We start from the raw sequence: 20510 nt of genomic DNA, 5'->3' as shown, positions 1-20510 counted from the left end.
CTCCCTTCGCTGTGGGGCGAAGATGTAGAGCGGGTCTTTGCAGCACCTCTCGACCCCCTTGCCCTTTCCACCTGCTTTGTGCCCCACCCGAAGTGACTGCGCATGAGGGAGGCTTGTGATTGGCTGCAGCTCAGCTTCGCCAGCTTGCAACAGGCCTGACGCAGCACATCTGTGGTCAGATCTCTCTGTTTTAAAACCAAACGCAAAAAAGTTGGCAACTCTGGTTTTTAATCGGGACAGCAGTGCTGTGGGTGGTGGTGGTGGTTAACAAACAGACAGGGAAAATAATAAATTTATCCCAACAGCAATCTCTGTATGCTTAGGTATCAAAGTCAGGGTAATTATTATTTATTAAAACCACATGTACAACAAGTGTACAAACATTGACTCTCAAATGCTAATCTAACCATAGGAAATTATCTGGGTAATGTATAAATATGACATCGTACTGCCATAAAAGTACAATGCTCATAATAAAAACCAATAGTCTGTCGCTGTAACATTAAAAGCAATAGCTTAACATTTCGGTGTACCTGTTTCAGAGCAAATATTTTGCTCGGCATTTGGGTGGCAAACACAGCGTTTATAACAGAGCCAACGGGGCGCCCCAAGATATGGAAAAACGGTAAAGTTTAAGGCTGAACTCCTATATGCCAGTTTTCTCCAGCCTAGTGCCCACAAATATTTTGACTGGCAGCGACTCCTCAGCAAGTGAGTCAAATCATGAAAAGATTTGGTTCAGTTCCTGTTTAGGTTCAACTGCAAATGAAGTTCTTCCAGGCCACTTTATGTTCAGCAGCTCCTTCAAGCACACTTAACCATCCAGTTCAGGTCAGGTTCACCTGCTCAAATGTAAATAATAATAATAATAATAATAATTTATTACTTATACCCCGCCTATCTGGCTGAGTCTCCCCAGCCACTCTGGGCGGCTCCCAATTGAATATTAAAACAATATAGCATTAAATATAAGGAATGTGATTTATAATGATCTTTTTTGACAGGGATAGAAACAAAACACACCCTGTGTTGCTGGTGTGTCATTGCTGCATCGCCTCACATATGTGTTGTATGTTGACCGAACCTCTGCCCTAAATGAGAAGCCAGCCTCCTGCTGAAGTCTCTGCTTAATGCTTCCCCTACCAAAGAATTGGTTTCATCTGACGTGCCTTTTCTGGTGGAGCTAAGGAGCATACCTCATAGAATCATAGTTGGATGGGACCCTGAGGATCATCTAATGCAGGCATAGGGGAACTCGGCGCTCCAGATGTTTTGGGACTACAACTCCCATCATCCCTAGCTAGCAGGAGCCAGTGGTCAGGGATGATGGGAACTGTAGTCCCAAAACATCTGGAGGGCTGAATTTGCCTATGCCTGATCCTATGCAGGAATAGGCAGCTGTCCCATCCGGGGATCAAACCTCGGCGCTCTAGCAATCTGGGCTGTCCAGGCTGCTCATATACATCAGGTGCTTTTATTATTATTAGATTTATATACTGCCCTTCATCAAAAGATCTCAGGGTGGGTTAGAGTGGTTTTTCTCAGGGTGTGAAGATGAAGAAGCGAAGCTCTTGGCAGGATTCCCTTCTCTGCACGTGGATTGAAAATTAAAATATAATGGAGATACACACACAACTTTGTGCTTTATATCACCTCTCTTTTTTATTCTCTTTTTTCTCTTCTCTTTCCCCCCCTCTTTCCCTCATTTATTTTTCTTCTGTATTTTTAATTTTAATTTTATTTAGACTAGTTGGGTTTTTATTGTATCGCACGTTGAAAACTCTTAATGAAATTGATTAACAGATCTCAGGGCAGTTCACGAGATAAAAAAAATACATGATATAAAAGCACGAACAGTTAAAACAGAAACAACAAAGCAATAACCCACCCAAACACATTTAAAATGCTGTAGAATATTAATCAGCCAAAGGCTGTACTCTCATATTCTGAATCACAAAACTCTTTTCTTTCTTTCTTTCCCTGGTTTATTATGTTCATATCGCAACCTTCCTCCCAAAGGGGCCCAAGGTGGCAAACAACGTGATTAAACATCTTAAAACGTATTTTTAAGTTCCAATACAGACGCAGACGCCGGATCTCCAAAGGCAGGTTGAGAAAAAAGGAAGGTCTTTGGGAGCGGATTGTCAGCCTGTGGATCACGGCTTGAGCAGGTTCCCTGGATCCCTTTTACTGCCCCTTCCGATAAGCGAGTTGCACGGAGCTCCAAGGGGCTTACTTCTGAGTAATCCTGCACAGGGCCTGCGCCGTGACACTCTCCGCCCCGGACGGTCCCGCTTCCTGCAGACCAGGCTCCGCTTCGCAATGCTGAGTCTCACCGCGCCTCTCCTACCTCGCAGGGCTGTTGGGAGGATAAAATCGAGGCGGCGGCGGGAGCCACGTTCGCGAAAAGGAAACGGATCTTTGCCGCGTCGCTACTTCCCCTTTAAAAGCGGCCAAAGCAAACTCCTGTTTCTCTTTCTTCCTCCCTCCCTCTCTTTCCCCGCCCTCCTTCCCTCCCTAACTCCCCCCCTCCTCCCTTCGCGCCCGCCTTCTCAAGCCCAGCCCCGCCGCCCGAGCGAATCGCAACTTTCTTCGCCCCGGCGCGGCGTCGGATCCGCGCTCTCTCCCGCCAACGGTGCTTCCCCTCCTCTGTTCCCCGACGCCCCTCTTTTCTGCCCTCCTTCCCACCCACCCCTCCCCGCCTCCTCCTTTTTAGCTTCGCGGGTCTCGCCGCGCCCCCACTTCCCGCTGCCCCCTCTCCCCAATTTGAGGAGGGCGCCTCCCCCACACTTTCCTTTCCGGTCGCCCCCTCCAACCTATGACCGGCTAAACACCTGGCAGTTACTTTCTCCCCGCTCCCCCCCCCGCTTATCCCATCTCCTCTGTGGGTTCCGCCCCCATCCCTATTTGCGCCCCCTCTATTCCCTCCTCGCAGCACCTCGGAGTTTGCCCGCCCCTTCCAGCCCCCCAACTTCTGCCCCCTCGGCCAGCGTTGCTGCTGCTGCTGCTGCTTGTCCCTCCGCGCCGCGCCCGGCCCCGCTGCCCTCTTCCTCCGGGACTGATGAAGGCGGCCGGCGGCTCCGAGGGGGCGGACGGCGACGGGGCGGACGGCGAGCGGGAGCCGTTGAACCCCGAGGCCTCGGAGACGCTGGGCGTCTCGGCCACGTACCGCGAGTTCGTCCGTCGGAGCTACCTAGAGCTCATGAGCGCCAACCAGCACTCGCTGCATGCGCTCAACTGGCGCCGCCTCTACCTCAGCCGGGCCAAGCTCAAGGCGTCCAGCCGCACCTCGGCGCTGCTCTCCGGCTTCGCCATGGTAAGGAGAGACCCCTGGGTTTGGCAAGGATAGAGCCCGCCGGGGGGGGGGGTTCCCACCCAGCCTCCGCCAGGTCCCCCGGGGCGCCCTCCTCCTACACAAACGAGGTTTTGGTCTGGCAGCGCCCGTCCCGCCCAGGGCTGGTGGGAGCCACCGTCCAGAGCACATGGAGGGCGCCAGGTTGGCGAAGGCTACTCTGATATTCCTTGGCGCGGGTTGGACTAGATGACCCTCGGGTTCCCTTCCAACTCTACACTGCTGTGTTTCTAACAAGGGTTTCCCAAACTTGGCTGTTTTTGGGACTACACCATCCCTGTGGTCAGGGATGATGGGAATTGTAGTCCCCAAACAGCTGGAGACCCAGGTTTGGGAAACCGTTGTAACTGTGCTTCTCCACTCCACCCCACCCCACTCCGGCCAAGAATTAACCCAGACCTGCTGATCCACTGGCCATAATTCTTCCTAACTGGGTGCATCCCTTACATTGCCCAGAGAACACAGAAGCAGCAGCTCTTGTTCCATGGATGTAACCACTAGGCACTGTGCTCAGTTTCTAAAGAACTTATGGGCCCTGCTGCCTTTTCACACCCTGCTAAGCCTGCTTACGGTTTTCTCCTCCAAGGAGAACCTGGACACCTCACTGCACTAACCACTGGTCATTGCTTCCCTTGTCCCAGATAATCCTAGTATACACTAACTATTGCAGACTTCGATCTCCTGTCTCACTCCCTAGCTTGTGAGGTGCTTCCCAGAGTTATGAAAAGAGCCCAGGAGTTTTGACCAAAATCTCCTTTTTTAAAAAGGATGTTGTAAAGCAGGATCAGGTCTTTTCAGAGCGGTTCCATGCAGGACACATGAGGACTGGCATGGGAGTTGGAGCAGAGAAGTTAGGTGTGGTCGCCCCATTATGGTAGATTCTTCTCTCTCTCTCTCCCTCTCTCTCCCTCTCTCTCATCCTCGCTTATTCTTTCCAAAATATGGTGGAAAGCTTGAGATGGTTTCACCTTAGTGGCCCTTCTGTGCGGCTGTTGTTCAGCTGCAGTGAGCATGTAGGAACAGGGCCCGATCCTTGCAAGAGAAGACAGATTCGGGAGTGCTGACTTGCCGCTGAGCTAAAAAAACTAAGCCACCAGCTGGGGAATTTGATGTTGATTTGGAGAGAGACCTCAAAACCATCTGGCCTATTCTCCCTCCAAACAGATATGCAAACCACCCCAAAGAGTCTTGTGGCATTTTAAAGGCCAGAGCTTTTGTTGTGCCACATGTTTCTGTGGACCAGTAGTCCCTTCCAGATATTGGGTGGTGGTTGGTTTCCCCCCCGTTTTTTGTTTTGCAAGTGCATATATGCCATGGATGCAATGACGGCACATTAGTGATGGGTTTAAACTGTAGTGCCCACGCTTCTTTCTGCTTCATTATTGCCATCTGGAGGTGCATTCCGATGCTATAGTACAAAAAAATCCAACCCGAACATTTTTGGAATAATAAAAAAAGAAAATACAGGATTTCATCAGGAAGTTGTGGGACATTTACTGACTTGAAATGAAGCAGTATGTCCGCCTTGGAATGCACCCCAGATGTTCAAAGGGGCCCTAAGTGCACCTGTTTGTGTCCACAAAAGCTTATGCCACAATAAGACAGCCTTTTGATGTGCTTAAGAATTTGGTGTGTGCTGTAATGTGACTGGAATTCAGATCCTGGGTGTCTTGGAAAGGGATCTGTCTTTCCCACATACTTTGAAAATATTCTCTGGACTTGGATTTATGTTCGCTGTCATGCGAGGCTCCCTCTGCGTTTTGGAGCCATCTTGAGCCTCCCTCTCTAAGTTCTTCTCCACAACTCTTATTTGCTCGTAGGGCTTAACCTCAGAACGCCAGGGATTCTGCCATGCATCAGAAGGAGAGAGGGTGTCTGAGCATGCACAGAGAACCCCTCAATCCACGTTAACCACCAAATTGTGGCTCCCTCGCAGTTCATTGAATGCTTAGAATTGCCACCTTTGTCCCCAGCATATTGTGTAAAATAATTCCCATTTCGGTGGTAGCTTGGTTTTTGAACGTCTCCGTTGACAAACATTTCGGAACTCAAATGGTCTTCCGGAACGGATTATGTTCGAAAAACCGAGGTACTACTGTACTTTTTTTTTATAAAAAAAATTACACATCCCACATTTTCTTCCAAGAGGCTAGGGTGCAGGGTTTTCCTTCCCAACCCGTTTTATGTTCACAACAACCCTGTGAGGTGGGTTAGGCTTCGAGAGAGTGACTGGCTCAGAGTCACCTTGCAGGACTGAGTGGGGAACTGAACCCTGCTCTCCTAAGAAGAGCCCTGCGGCAGGATCAGGCCAGAGGCCCATCTAAGTCCATCATTCTGTTCAGACAGTGGCCAACCAGACACTGCCTATGTGAAACCCACAAGCAGGAGGCATGACTCCAGTTGTCAGGCCGGCCCTACCATTAGGCAGAGTGAAGCGGCTGCTTTTTAGGTGCTGTGGAAGGTTTCTTGTTACTGTATTTTGCAGCCAGGAAAGAAGAGAAGCACTTGTGGGCTTTTCTGTCTCCGACAAGCCTGACCAGCTGTGTGCCTGAATCTGTGTGTGGGTGCCACCCTACATCAAACTGTCATGGGCCCATAGCCCACTTGCCAGTCCACATTGCCAGTGCCTCAAAAATTAGAGGCAGAGCTGGGTTCAAAACTTGCTCTGCAATTCCTAATGGTCATTATACAGCCCTTGTTGTTTTTATTATTTATAAGCATCTACAAATTGGCTCCAAATGAGCATACGCAGTGAATTCAGCTTGGAGAGTGGAGTGCTGTGCATTGCATTTTCTCAAAGCATCCTTCTTTGGTTTTTTTTAACCTTGCCCTTGTCCCCCTCCCGCCACCACCAGAATAATATATATATGTTTAACTGAGAACAGGATTGCTTGGAAGCTTCTTAAGAGACACACTGAGTGTGTAACAAATGTCTTACTAATTCCAGACAGAACTCCCAGATATGAGAAATGCCCAAATGGGTGAAGTCAGCCTGGGGATATTTGCTTACAGGCAAATGAGTGCCTTGGCCAATATTTCAGCCTGCTGATTGCCAAAACAAAAGCATCTAGAAAAGAGGCAGGCAAGGTTGGTGGAAGAGGGAAACGGGACAGGAAATTAAAATGAAATTACACAGATGGACAACTATTTGGGGCGGGGGGGACATCTAAAGGAAGATGCCCATGTAATTTGGTTTTAAAATGTGCAAGTTCAGGCTGCTCTTTGCAACCCAAAAACTTGCATACTTTTTTTTTTTAAAAAAAAACTTTCTGGTGACCCGAAACTCTCGTTTGCTTCCCCTTTTCTCCCTTTCACATGGATTCTCCTGGAATTAAGCATCTCAAATGTGGTTTAAACTTCCGCTTTGGGGTGTTTCGTAAGTGGGGCATACGAAAGGACTCGGCCATGTGGAAAGTGGCAAAACGGCACCACCATTTGGGTAGAGTTTACCTTTGTGGTTTTACCAGAAAGAAGGATGCAAAGTTGGACAAAATATCGCATGTGTGTGTATTTAATGTTTGTTTGTGTTTAAAAAACAAAAACAGCATGCAGTTTAAAGATCCTCCTTTCATTGATATGCTGCCCTTACGAAAATAATTGCTTCTGGTCAGAAGGGAATTATACTTAGCAGCAATGTGCTTTTAGGTCCCTTAGGAAAAAAGCGCAACAACAACCCTTGTTAAACTCCTTTTCCAAAGGAAAGGCACTCTGCACATGCTCATGGATGTGTTGCCTTGAGGTATTTAGCAGGGTGAGAGAAAGGCATTCTACCTGGGACTGGAAGCGCTTGGCTTAAGATGCCGCCATTCTTCAATAGCAGTGGTTGTAAATACAGTCTGTATAGTTGGGGACTCGCAACAAAATGTTGCAGCGTGAAGTGCTTCTGATCCAAAGCCACTCACACACAGTTAGCATTCTGTGTCTACTACTTGGCATGATCAGCCCTCACCCTCTCAAGATCCCCACCCCAACTGACTTTCTTAGAAAGCTGCTGACGTCTCGCTCTTGTGGGTGGCTGGTTAAGCAGCGACACACACAGCCTGAACATCGGAAATAGAAGGACTGAGAACAGGATGGTGGTGATATGGGGATGATTACACACGCGCGTGCTGTATCTGATGGAAGTTTCCGCATTTAAAACCATGCTGTTGGCATAAGCGGTTCTTGCATGGACCCAGCCATGGACGATTTTCCTCTGCTTTCTTTTCTTCCTGTGATCCTGGGCCGCCCATCCTATCCAGCAGATTCCAGCCTTCTCCCACCTTAGGTAAACTTTCTTTCAAGAGCGCCACACCCTATATCCTGTAGGCTCCTGCTTGCAATCCAAAACCCAGCAGCATCTGGGGGGGGAGACCAACTAGCTCCTTTTAAAGCAGGAATGTCCAGCTCCCAATAGACTGCGATCTACTCACAGTATTAAAAAACTGGCAGTGATCTACCCATTGTTAAAAAAACTAGCAGTGATCTACCCAAAGTTTTTGAGCTTTTTTGGGAAGCAAAAGTTGTGGAGGTTTTTGGAGAAAGGCAAAGTTGTGGAGCTTTTTTAGAAAGCCAAAGTTGTTGGGTTTTTTTGTTTTTTGTTTTGCTTTTTTCTAAGGAGATTGCTGGGGGGCCAGAGATCAACCAGGTTCTACCCGGAACACCCCATGATCTACCAGTAGATCACGATCTACCTGTTGGACATGACTGAAATCCTCACTGGAATATCAGTGCACAAAATGTTTGCATACGTATCTGTGCTTGAGGGTGTGTGTTTATTCATTCCTTGTCCTTCCGTTTTGAGCCCTGGTCCCTGTGTGACCATCAGTCCTATCAACCATCACCAAATTCTCTCCCCCCCCCCCCAGTAGACCACCTTATCTCTTGCCTTTTTCAGTTGTCGTTAATAAGGCTATTGTAAGTACGGCACATCGTACGTTCTCCTTTACAGCAACCCTGTGAGGTGGCAGGCAGGGCAGCATTATGGCACCTGTGTAAATCAGGCACCCCCAAACTTCGGCCCTCCAGATGTTTTGGACTACAATTCCCATCTTCCCTGACCACTGGTCCTGTTAGCTAGGGATCATGGGAGTTGTAGGCCAAAACATCTGGAGGGCCGCAGTTTGGGGGTGCCTGGTGTAAATAACCCCACAAAAGTCTGTTGCTTTGTGGGTGGGGAAGAGACCGTGGCCGAAGGGCAGAGCCTCTTGCTCTGCAAGCAGAACCTCCAGCATCTCCAGGGAGCTTGCTTCTGCCAGCCCATCAGCCTCAGTACTGTTTACACTGACTGGCAGCTTCTCTCCAAAAATTCTGGCTGACGTTTCTCCCAGTCCTGTCTGGAGGAGCTGGGGATTGAACCCAGTGCCTCCTTGGCACGCTCTGCCACTGAGCTACAGCCCTACTGCTTTGCTATAGGGCTGTAATATGACCCCCATATTTTGCCTGAATGAATGGGCAAATAGCACAGATGGCTTGAACTGAGGTAGGTAGTTAACTGATACCCAAGGCGAAATTGGCTGCATGGATTTTTAACGCAGCCGAATCCCAGGCGTGTCTACTGTACTTGGAAATAAAATCCTGAGTCCCAAGGGGCTTATTTTCCCATTACCCATTGCAAGCGTAGATGTGAAGGCTGCTCCCATTTCTCCTCCATCTGTTCCTTCCTATTGTGGTTGCCCTGGCCTGTGGTCCTTTGCCCTAGCCCCAAATTGGCCCGTTTTAAAAAGGTGCACTGCCGTCACTTTCTCTACCTGTGTTAAGGTGCTGGACTTTACAAACTGCGGAGGTTTGGACTTTTCTAATCCCCACTTAGGCGCAAAGCTGACCTCCAGATAGCCGTTCCAGGCCCAACCCACCTTGCAGGGTTGTCGCAGGAGTATAGGAGCAGGGGTGTGGGGCCGACGTACCCGAGCCGCCCCAGGCTCCCTTGAAAGGAAGGTGGGCTTGAAAGGGAGAAATCGCAGCACAGGCCTGGCACATTTAGATTCCCTGCCTCTTTGGCCAGCCAGGTCCCAAGGCAAAACTGCATTCCGCACGGCGTGATCTCATTTGCTTGTAACCAAAGCAACAAGGGGAGCTTAGTCAGGGAAGGGAGGATCTAAGAAGGGAGACCGGCTGCAAGGCCTATTTCAGGACCAGTTTTTTGGGGTGGGGGAGCTTGTGAAATGCAACCCGAAGAGGGCTCTTCTCTGACGGGAGCGCCATTTGGTTTGGGGGTGGCGGCGTGGGGTGGGCGGATTGGAAATGGAAGGCTGGTGGCTATGATGCTTGGGCTTTGAGGTGTAGAAGTCTTAAGTTCGAATCTCGCCTCTGCTTAGGCAAGCTGCCACAGGCCCTCACCCCCTGCCCTGTAATATGATTGGCCGGGGGGAGAGCGGGGAAGGTCACTGGCTTACCTCGCATGGTTGTCGTAAGGATCCCCGTGAGGCCCTCTGAGTGCACCCAGAGCGTCCTCTGTACTGCTTTGTTTATGAACGGGGACTTTCTCCCTTAGGGGGGCTGAATCGCTGGTTTAAGGTCACCTGGAAATTGTGGGTCACGGCAGAACCGCCTTCGAGCCCTAGAAAGTCTGTTTTCAAGCCTCGGCCCTGCAGCAGGCGAAATCGTATGAGAGCAGAGTGCCTCTGGGCACATGCAGAGAGGAGTTCTCCTTCAATGGACAAAGCGCAGGCAGTTCCCACGTACTTCCAGGCATGCCTGTGGCCTGCACCTCACATTTTTTGAAGCAATTTGGGGGGCTTCTAGCCTAGTCTTGCTTGGGAGACGGCGTGTGACCCTGGTGAGTGTGCCTTGCACACATAATTTGCCTCAGAGGCGCACAAACATTTTTGGCTTGGGCTTCCGAGGAACGATGGCGAGGCAAATGTGCATTGGGGGCTCTCTGCTTTTTTTTGTTTGTGAGTTTCCTAGAGCTTGTGAACAGGGCGGCTGCTGGCAGGAGGCCCTCGCTGGGCTGCAGGAGCCAAGAGTTGGCTTGGTCAAAATCCCTCAGTGACCCTTTGTACCTGACTGAGCCGATATTCTGGGTTTCTCGGCCAGTCGCTCTCAAAAGGGACCTCCCAACGAGGCTCAGAGCGGGTGTGGGGAACTCTGGCCACGAGCTTTGTCATTTGGCCCACTCTTAAAGCAGGAAGTCCTGGGGGCCAAAGGGCAGCGGGAGTGTGGTGTAGTGGTTAGAGCAGGGAGCTGCGTGAGGGAGCCTCCTTTCCTCCCCTCCAAGCAATGCACAACATTTCCTGCAGATCGAGCCATAGCTTTCTTCTGGGCCTAACGCAGGGGTAGTCCATGGTGCTGGACTACAATTCCCATCACCCCCCAACTTTGTGCGGATGGGAGTTGGGCGAGGGCCCGTCGACATCTGGAGGTTGCCATGTTGGATATCCCTTAGCCATACCTCTCCTGTCAGTCTTCCTCACTCTGCACATGGGAGGCACTCTGCATATGCTCAGAGGCACTTGATAGGTTCCAAGGCTGAGTAGGCCACAGCTGCTGCCACCTAGCCAGCAGTCCTGTGGCCCCCGAAGCTAACATGCGTCTATTGGGGTTTTTCGGTTTTGCATAGCATTTAATACTCAATTATTAAGACGCCGTAATGTGTTTCCAGCGGGTGTAGGGAGACGTTGAGATGAGGATCTCTTTCCTTAGTCAGTGGTTCTCAAAGGAGGAGGGGTGAAATTCAAGGACAATCAAAGAAACATTTCAACATTTCAGTGCAGTATAGTATCAAAATATTTTTTTTTTGGGGGGGATATATAGTCGTACCTTGGATTCTGAACGCCCTGGACGTTTTGGCTCCCAAATGCCACAAACCCGGAAGTGATTGTTCCTGTTTGTGAACGTTCTTTTGGAACCTGAATGTCTGGCGGGGCTTCTGATTGGCTACAGGAGCTTCCTGCAGCCAATCAGAAGCCACAATTTGGTTTTCGAACGTTTTGGAAGTCGAACGGACTTCTGGAATGGATTCCGTTTGACTTCCAAGGTACGGATGTATAGCCAGAAACTACCCACGCGCCTCTTCAAGAGCAATTGGCTATTCTTCCACAGTTCTCCACTGCATATTGCTGTGAACAGGGATTTTCAAGTCTTGACAAATATGAAAGATCAGAAAAGAGAAAGGCTTCTTTGTGTTGATGAGGAAACGAGAATGGGAGTCTCATATTAGACCTAATATAAATGAGATTACCCGGCAAAAGCAAGCTCACACCTCTCACCGAGCTTGTATACATACTTAAAGTACATATGTAAGAGGCTCGTTCATAATTATATTTTGGCAGTGATCCATGTTCTTTTGTAGCAGCCTCATTTTATACTTTATGATCATATTATAAAATAGTTGTGTTCTCCGTTGAGACCAAGCACTGCTAGGAGTTGCTTCCTTTTGTTTTCCAGTGTCTGTCTTATTAATAAAAAAATTGGGGCGACGTGAGCACCTTTTTATTCTGAATGTGTGGCCCGGGGGGCGGGAATGAGAACCACCGCCTTAGAAATAAAATTCACGCTTTGCACATGCTCTTGAGTCACTGCACATTTTTTGGGCCAGGATGTCTGAGAAGAAAATAGAGCCTGGCCGTTGTAGGGCCAGGCCTTGCAGGAGCAGACTGCAATGGGTGTGTGTGAGTGTGTGTTGAACCCTGGCTGTGGGTCCCCGCCACCCCTTCCCCCCTGACTTTCCAATTCCTTCCATTCATTCCCTGTCACCTCCAGCTGAGTCTGTGGCACGTGCTGCCTCGTAGGGCCCTTGCCTGCCAGCTGTCATCACTCGGTTTAATGTGGCCCACTTTCTGAAAATAAGCCCTCGGCCGCCACTGCCTCCCTCCCAACGTAACTTGACTCAGGGCTTCGAGGTCGGAGGGGGTTAGTTTGCGGTGACGCAGCAGCCCCTCGGGGTTTTTTAAGGCCACGCTTCAGTTTGTTTGGAGGGGCTCCCTAACCCCATCCCTCGGGGGGGGGGCTCCTTAAACCTCTTGCTCCTGCTTTGCTTCCCAGGCTGTGGGAAACTCTTTTGCTGTGGGTTAAATCCTTCCTTCCTCTGCCATTCCCCCCCCACCTCTCTCTCCTCTGCCCCCCCAAACCAATCCCCATCCCCATTCTCTGGGGAAACGGCCAAGGCCCTGGCATCCTAGCCAGAGCTGGAGCTGTGAACTAATGGGAATATGGGACACACACACACACACACACCCCATCCCTGCAAAGGGTCCCGGTGTCAAGCTGGGGTTTAGCAAGAATGTCGCTTCTAAGGGCAGCCATGATGGGTCTTTGCCTCAGCTGCTGAATTTTGTGTGTGTTGCCGTGGGGAATGGCACCAAAGGCCATTCATTTTCCAGGTGTTTTCTGCCTTTCCTCCCAGAAGCTCAAGGCAGGGTAGGTGGCCCTCCTGCAAGCCGCCTCTTTGTTTCCTCACAACGCTCCCGTGAGGGAGAGCTGGCGACATGCCTACCCAATGAGCTATGTGGGGATTTGAACTCTGGTCTCCCAGATCCTAGTCCCTAGTTCAGCTGCTACACCACACTGGCTCTCTTTGAAAGCACCACATGGGAGCTGCAGAGATACTGGAGGAGCTGCTTCACCCGCTTCCCAGATATCTGTGGGGCAAGCCATATTAGTCCCATATCAAGTCACTGCTCCAAACAGCCACGTTCAGTTGAAAACTAGAGGCACCGATCACACATTTGTGGGGCCACGACTCCTTGGCCTGTCTTCCCACATCGGGATAATAATGCTGGAATTAGGAGGCTGTGGTTCTGAGAATTACTAAGCTATCTCTTTGGAAGTGCTTTGTGCATGCACAAAAACACTATAGCAGCACATATTTTAGCTGTGGTGCTTGCCTCAAGTTGACAAATGACCCTTTATGTCCCTGCCATGACTCTGGCTGTTTCTAGACTGGGCAACCAGTAAGTGTGTGGAAACCGCACAGATTGGTAGAAAGCGGAGAGTTTATTTCAGGGGTTAACTGGAAAGCGGGGTGCAGCCTCTGGGTGGGGTGCTTTGCAAATTCCTCTCAGAATCTGACACAGGAGTGGCTGGATTTGCTCCGTGCTTTAGGAGTGCCTGTTTCTCTTCACTCGTGCTCTGTTTTATTTTGGAAACTAAAACCCCTGATAGGAAGACGCTGCAGCCTGGATGCTCCCTCATCCCAAAGAAACTCAGTCTGCTATCCTAAACACAAGAGCAAGTCCCTTTGAACTCAGCAGGGCTTAACTTCTGAGAAAACCTGCCTGGTTTTTCTGGGCCTAAGCCAACACGCAGACTGCTTAGCACAGGGGTAGCCAGCATGGGCCTCTCCGACTCCCATCAGCCCCAGTTGTGATGACAGCAACTTCTTCTTCTTCTTCTTCTTCTTCTTCTTCTTCTTCTTCTTCTTCTTCTTCTTCTTCTTCTTCTTCTTCTCCTTCTCCTTCTCAAATACAGTGGTACCTCGACTTACGAAGGCGATCCGTTCTGTGGCGCTCTTCGTAAGTTGAAACCTTCGGATGTCGAAGCATCCATTTTGCGCATGCTCGAAGCGCGATTTTGCGCTTCTGTGCATGTGCAGACCGTGCATGCCGCTTCTGCGCAGGCACAGAACGCGCACACGGCGAAAATACTTCTGGGTTTGCCGACTTCGGAAGTCGAAACCTTTGGAAGTCAAGGCATTTGGGTGTCGAGGTACCACTGTACAGTCATACCTCGGTTTAAGTTCGCTTCGGTTTGAGTACTTTCAGTTTAAGTACTCCGCGGACCCGTCTGGAACGGATTAATCCACTTTCCATTACTTTCAATGGGAAAGATCGCTTTGGTTTGAGTACTTTCAGTTTAAGTACTCCGCGGACCCGTCTGGAACGGATTAATCCACTTCCCATTACTTTCAATGGGAAAGCTCGCTTCAGGTTAAGTACGCTTCAGGTTAAGCACAGACTTCTGGAACCAATTGTGTACTTAAACCAAGGTACCACTGTATATATAACGTCCTATACCTGGAGGTCTCAGTGTGGTTCACAGAAAAGATCACAATATATAAAATAAAAATAAAAATAATAACGCACTAACACCCCCCACAAAAGAGCCGCATTTCAAAAGGGTATAGGTCAACCAAAGGCCTGGTTTAAAAGGAACACCTTTGCCTGGTGCCTAAAGGTGTGTAATGAAGGTACTAGGCGAACTTCCCTTGGAAGAACATTCCACAGACGGGGAGCCACTGCAGAGAAGGCCCTGTTATCGTGTTGCCACCCTCTGGACCTCTTGAGGAGGAGGCACACAAAGGAAGGCCTCAGAAGGTGATCTCAGGGTCTGGTTAGGTTCATATGGAATGATGCGGTCCTTGAGGTATTGCGGTCCTGAGCCATTTCAGGCTTTACAGGTCAAAACCAGCACTTTGAATTGGGCCCGGAAACTAATTGGTATCCAGTGCAGTCAGACCAGGATGAGTGTAATATGCTCAAACCATCTTGCTCTGGTGAGCAACCTGGCCATTGAATTCTGCACTAGATGAAGTTCCCAAACCGTCTTCAGAGGCAGCCCTACGTATAACGCATTGCAGTAATCTAACCTTGAGGATAACAGAGCATAGGCAACGGTAGTTAGGCTATCCCTGTCCGGATAGGGGTGTAGCTGGGCCACCTGCCAAAGCTGATGGAAGGCACTCCGGGCCATTGAAGCCGCCTGAGCCTCGAGTGACTGCAAAGGATCCAGGAGTACCCCCAAGCTATGGACCTGCTCCTTCAGAGAAAGTGTTTTTTAAGGTGCCATTGAGTAATAATAATAATAATAATAATAATAATAATAATAATTTATTTATACCCCGCCCAATCTGGCTGGGTTTCCCCAGCCACTCTGGGCGGCTTCCAACAGAACATTAAAATACAATAATCTATTAAACATTAAGGTAAAGGTAAAGGGACCCCTGACCATTAGGTCCAGTCGTGACCGACTCTGGGGTTGTGCGCTCATCTCGCGTTATTGGCCGAGGGAGCCGGCGTACAGCTTCCAGGTCATGTGGCCAGCATGACTAAGCCGCTTCTGGTGAACCAGAGCAGCACACGGAAACGCCATTTACCTTCCTGCTGTATTTATCTACTTGCACTTTGACGTGCTTTCGAACTGCTAGGTTGGCAGGAGCTGGGACCGAGCAAAGGGAGCTCACCCTGTCGCGGGGATTCGAACCGCCGACCTTCTGATCAGCAAGTCCCTAGGCTCTGTGGTTTAACGCACAGCGTCACCTGTGTCCATTAAAAGCTTCCCTAAATAGGGAAACATTAAAAATAAATCAAAAATAAATCAAAAATAGGGAAACATTAAAAGCTTCCCTAAATAGAGCTGCCTTCTGAAAGCTTAAATATCTGAGTTTCTAACACTTTTCTGAGCGTGACTGGCATAGGCCCTAGCCTATTTGCTATCGGATCTTAATTTTGCGTGTATCTCTGTGTGTGTCTGTGTGTCCTTTCTCCCCCCCTAGGTTGCCATGGTCGAGGTGCAACTGGAGGATTACGACTACCCTCGGGAGCTGCTGGTGGCGTTCAGCGCCTGCACTACGGTGCTGGTGGCTGTCCACCTCTTTGCCCTCATGGTCAGCACCTGCATCCTGCCCAACATCGAGGCCGTCAGCAATATCCACAACCTCAACTCAGTCAACGAGTCCCCCCACGAGCGCATGCACCGCTACATCGAGCTGGCCTGGGGCTTCTCCACAGCCCTGGGGATCTTCCTCTTTCTCACCGAGGTGGTGCTGATCTGCTGGGTCAAGTTCCTGCCCGTCGGAAGCGCCGCTGCTGCCGCTCGGAAATGCTGCGTCCCCCCGCCGGCCCCTTCCGGCGGCAACGCCACTGCCCCGGCCCCGACTTCGGCCTCCCCGGACAACTCTGGGTGGAATGCCGCCATGGCTTCCACCATCATTATGGTCCCGGTGGGCGTGGTCTTCATCATCTTCGCGTTGCATTTCTACCGCTCGCTAGTGGGACACAAAACGGACCGGCACCAGCAGGAGCTAGAGGAACTCAACCAGATCAAGTACCAGCTCGACGGAGAAGCCACGGCGCTGCAGGTGGTGTGAAGCTTGTGGCTGACGGCTCCTGGGACGGTTGTTTTTTCCAGGAGAGGAGGGACTGCCTTGCAGACATCCCATATACCGCTCGGTTGGGGGGACCGCGAAGTCGCTGGCACAGTTGGAACTTTATCAAAAGTGGCTGTGACCTCTCCTCTATTTTTATTTTTTTGCTTTTTTGGAAGGCGTTCCTTCCGCCCGCAACCTTTATAACAAAATTGTTTCGTGTCCCCCGGAAAAAATAAAAAGGAAAAGGTTATATGAACGCAGAAGGATTTCTTGAAACGGAAAAGGAGCTGCAAAGTTGAATTCCCTGCCCAAATTCCCGCTGCCCAATGGAGTTTTCAGGATGCACTGAAATGTTTACCGAACGAGGCCTTTGAGTAAAGAGACGGCACTTGCCCCCTGGGAGAAGGGTGGCGGCTTTGCTTATTTGGTTGCGGTTTGTTTTCTTGTGGCTTTGTTCGCTCTTGCAGTCCCCTGCAAAACCAGAGAGAGAGAAAGGTGTCACTCAAAACGAGCTGGGATTTTAAAAAAAAAATGGGTAGGTGGGTCTGAACGAGTCAACCTGCCTTGCCATTTGTCTTCCTCCTCACCCCAGGAGGAATATCTCTATGGCAGGGATGGAGAACCTCTGGCCCTGGGTTCAAGTCCAGGCCTCTCTTTCTGGCCCCCAGGGGGCTGTCTGTAGGCCACTCCCCCTGTTCCCAGACCACATTCCTCATTGGTCCTGCTTCCCGTCTTCCTTGAGTGTTCTTGCCTGGCTGGAATGTGCCCTTGAAATCTGACGAAGATTCTTCCTTTCCTGGGCAGACATGTGAGTGCATGGACAGCCATCGGCCTACTTTATGAAGGTAGAAATTCAGAGCCTGCCCACTTTTGCCCCACGTACCACTAGCATGTAGGCCCCAGAAAGTTGGCTAGACTAAACAGGGAAACTATTTTACTCCACTAGTTGCTGATGTTCCCTGTAAGACCTCTGAACTTAAGGAACCAATCTCTGGCTGGCAGTCCTGAGAAGAGTTGGGAGCCCAATAACATTGCGGAAGTCACACGTTTTCCTGCCCTGTCCGCTCTGTTGGTTGCCACTGCTAGCCGCCCTGTTGTTTTCCATCAGCACCACCGCAGGCTGTGTGCTTCTGAACTGGCTGGCCGAGGGCTGGACCAGCTCTGGAAGTGGGGGTTGCTAAGCAACGGCAACATCTTCCCTTCCTCCCAGTGCTGGAAAGAAAGCTAGGTGGGGGGGGGGGGAATGCAGCCTAATGGCGGCAGTGAACCACTCGGCTCCTGAGGTAAGAGAAAGGATGTGGACAGTTTTAGCAGAGTGGTGTGTGTCTTGTGCGCAAATGAAAGAGAAAAACGCACACACTGACCCTGGTCCCAGGCAGCAGTTTCTAGAGAAACCCTGGCTTTCCAGATATTGAGCAAGGGAATGTTTTCAAAATGACTCATTCCCTTGGGTGGTGTTGAAGATCGGTTCTTTTTCTCTATAGAAGGACAGTTTATCCTCTGCTGCTGGGCTTGAAGGGAAATGGTATATTTTTGTTGGACGAGGAGGAAGCGGACGACTTGAAGGAATATCTGAAACTGAAACACCCACAGCTGCTGGTGTTCTTTTTTCCCGCTTCTTCTTTTTTTGGGGGGAGGAGGGTGTTATCCATTGTGTTCCTACAAAACGCCCCTTGCGTACAAGCAGACAGATCAGCGCTTTGTGTGCGAACTGTTCATCACGAGACCCCACACAGCAAATTATTTATGTGGCCCCGAATCACAAAGGTATCTAAATCCTTGCGATGGGAGCTTGTGGCCAAGGCGTTGAGCAATCTCCCGTTCCCACCGACATCCTGCTCGACCCAGCCTAGGCTGCGATCTTCAGAGGCCTGCTGTTATAATTTGGGGTGACCCCAGTGTCAGGAGCAGGGGGGCAAATTTGGCCCAGCTTTGCAACTTTTCCCAGCAAGTTTTGAAAAAGGTGGTGGCAGTCACTGATTTGGCCCACATCTGCCCACATGTGCCTTTGAGTTCTCTTTGCTGGATCAGGCTAGAGGTTAGGTCTCCCTCATATACCCTCTTTGCCAAGGCCTGCCTTTCTCAGTTTTAAAATGAGGGTTTTAGTGGAGGCCTTTTTTGTTGTGGGGATGCCTTTTAAAAAATCTGTTTTATTTGTTGTGTCAGTGTTTAGCCTGTGTGTGTGTGTGTGTGTATTTCTGATCACCAGTTTTTTTAATCTGTGAAAGGGTATTTATATATTTGGCACCCATGACATTTTCTTAACAATCCCAGGCCCAATGAGGTCTGATAACCCTGCACTAGGTTAGGACGCAACTCATTTTTTATAGACGGGATATTTAAAGCGAGACATTGCCTGATATGCATTCTTAAAAACAAACAAGGAAGTAAAGCAGCTGTAAGTTGCTTCTGGTTGAGCTAAGGAACTGCTGTTTCCTCCTCGGATGATCATCTGCTCAAAATCAGTCTTCCTGCCATCTGCTCCCCTCCCCTCCCCTCACAATGAGTTAAAAAGAGATATAGGGACCTACAGGAAAGTAGCTTTTGTGAGTGTGTGGGGGGGGAAGAGTCAAGAGTTTTTGAATGGGCAAAGAAGGACTTTTTATTTAAAACACCTTTTCCTCCTCTCCATGTTCTCTACCATTGCAGATGTTTTATTTATTTAATAATACGCCTTTTGGATGCGAGGGTGGGGGGCACACACCCATAGTTAAAAGCCGATTCACATTTCTAGTGAGCCGCTAAAGTTGTCGGAGATGAGTTAGCTCAGCAGAGGAGAAAAGGACTGATGGCAGTCAAGGGTGTTGCTGATTATTTCCTGGCGCACAATGTTCATTTTATTTATGTATTTATTTTACAAGGCTTATACACCGCTTGACTGCAATAAAACCTCAAAGCAGTTTGCAAAAAAAGAATAAAATGTTATTAGCAAACAGCGGTTAAAAACGACTATTAAAGCATTCAAAAAACAATTAGCAATTAACAGGAAGCTAAAAACCAGATTAAAACACATGCCAGTATTACTACGTGTCTGGAGAGACTTGCCTAATCGGAAATGCCTAATATTCAGCACAGTAACGAGCGTTGATAATAGGCTAATTGGGGGAAAAAAATCCCGGCTAGCCAATGCGGTACCATCTTTCTTAGACTCTGGCTCCCATCAGCCCCAGCCAACATGCCTAATGGTCAGGAAATGATGGGAACTGGAGTCCCAATAACCATGGAGTCGGTGTTAAAAGCTTACTATTAGCCACACCAGTTCAGTAGCTTGTATGCCTCAAGACAGACATTGCCTTGGCTTTTAAGCATATTTAGCCACATGAGGCTGGTGGGGGGGGGTGTTTCACACATGGGGGCAGAACACACTGTATGTCTCAATATGCACTTGACCATGTATTTCTGTTCCACTCTCCCCTTGGTGGAGCAAGGGAGACCAATTTCTGGCACTTTTTATTCTGTATATTTTTAAAATGAAAAATAAAACTTTTTTTTTTTAAGGAAAGAAAAAAAGCAAAAGTTGTCCAGGTTAACTTTATGGGAACTATCGATTGTGAGCCACAATTGGCCATTTTTCGTTTTCTTTGTTTGTATTTGTGTGTGTGTGTGTGTTTTGTTCTTCTAAGGAAGTGAGCAACATTTATTTCAAGCTGCGCTTCGGCACCATATATGTACTATTTCAGAAGGCAGAAATGTGTAAATATTCTTTCCCACGAAATAACATATATACAAAAACATATCCCTGCAGGTTGAAAGCTAGGACAGAAAGGGATTTCCCAGCCTAGCCTTCAGCCTGGCCAGCTACTTTTCTATATGCAGGGATTTTGGTTACCTGTGGGAGCATTTGCCTGGCAAGTCGGCCCAATGGCTCCGTTGAGCCGAGATACCAACCTCAGTGACACTTCTACTCACTAGTTGGAAGGCATAAAGTACTTGTTCAGCACTGTTGGTGCTACTCAAAGTTGAGTAGTACTGAAATTGCTGCTTGCAGCGAACGACTGTTGTTCTTAAGGTAGGTGCAAGCACACCTGTGGTAGGAATGCTCCCTGCCGAGTTTTGCTTGGAGCAGGTTCTGGACTCTGTTTTTAGAGTTTGTTATCCAATTGTGTATTTGCTCAAATTGTTTTTGGACCAGTTTTCTGTTTAGCATAGTGA

General features: G+C 49.2%; 1 protein-coding gene across 1 annotated transcript; it reads left to right on the top strand.

The window, feature by feature from the left end:
- Positions 1–2556: 2556 nt before the first annotated feature.
- On the top strand, positions 2557–19460 carry ORAI3 (ORAI calcium release-activated calcium modulator 3). Its single transcript, XM_035135941.3, has 2 exons — positions 2557–3316; positions 15765–19460. Exons 1-2 carry the CDS (start codon positions 3062–3064, stop codon positions 16356–16358), a joined length of 849 nt encoding a protein of 282 aa, XP_034991832.2. The 5' UTR covers positions 2557–3061; the 3' UTR covers positions 16359–19460.
- The last annotated feature ends 1050 nt before the right edge of the window (positions 19461–20510 follow it).

This window comes from Zootoca vivipara, chromosome 12 (assembly GCF_965207765.1).
Source record: "Zootoca vivipara chromosome 12, rZooViv2.hap1.1, whole genome shotgun sequence".
NCBI classification, from domain to species: Eukaryota; Metazoa; Chordata; class Lepidosauria; order Squamata; family Lacertidae; genus Zootoca; species Zootoca vivipara.
Note: the sequence above shows the minus strand (reverse complement) of the source record. Positions and strands in the feature narration are given on the sequence as shown.

What these genes read in the sequence shown, in the direction of transcription:
- ORAI3 (XM_035135941.3), top strand. Translation starts at nt 3,062, where the DNA reads ATGAAGGCGGCCGGCGGCTCCGAGGGGGCGGACGGCGACGGGGCGGAC. An exon ending in TGCTCTCCGGCTTCGCCATG is followed by an intron (nt 3,317 to 15,764) that starts GTAAGGAGAGAC and finishes CTCCCCCCCTAG; the next exon opens with GTTGCCATGGTCGAGGTGCA.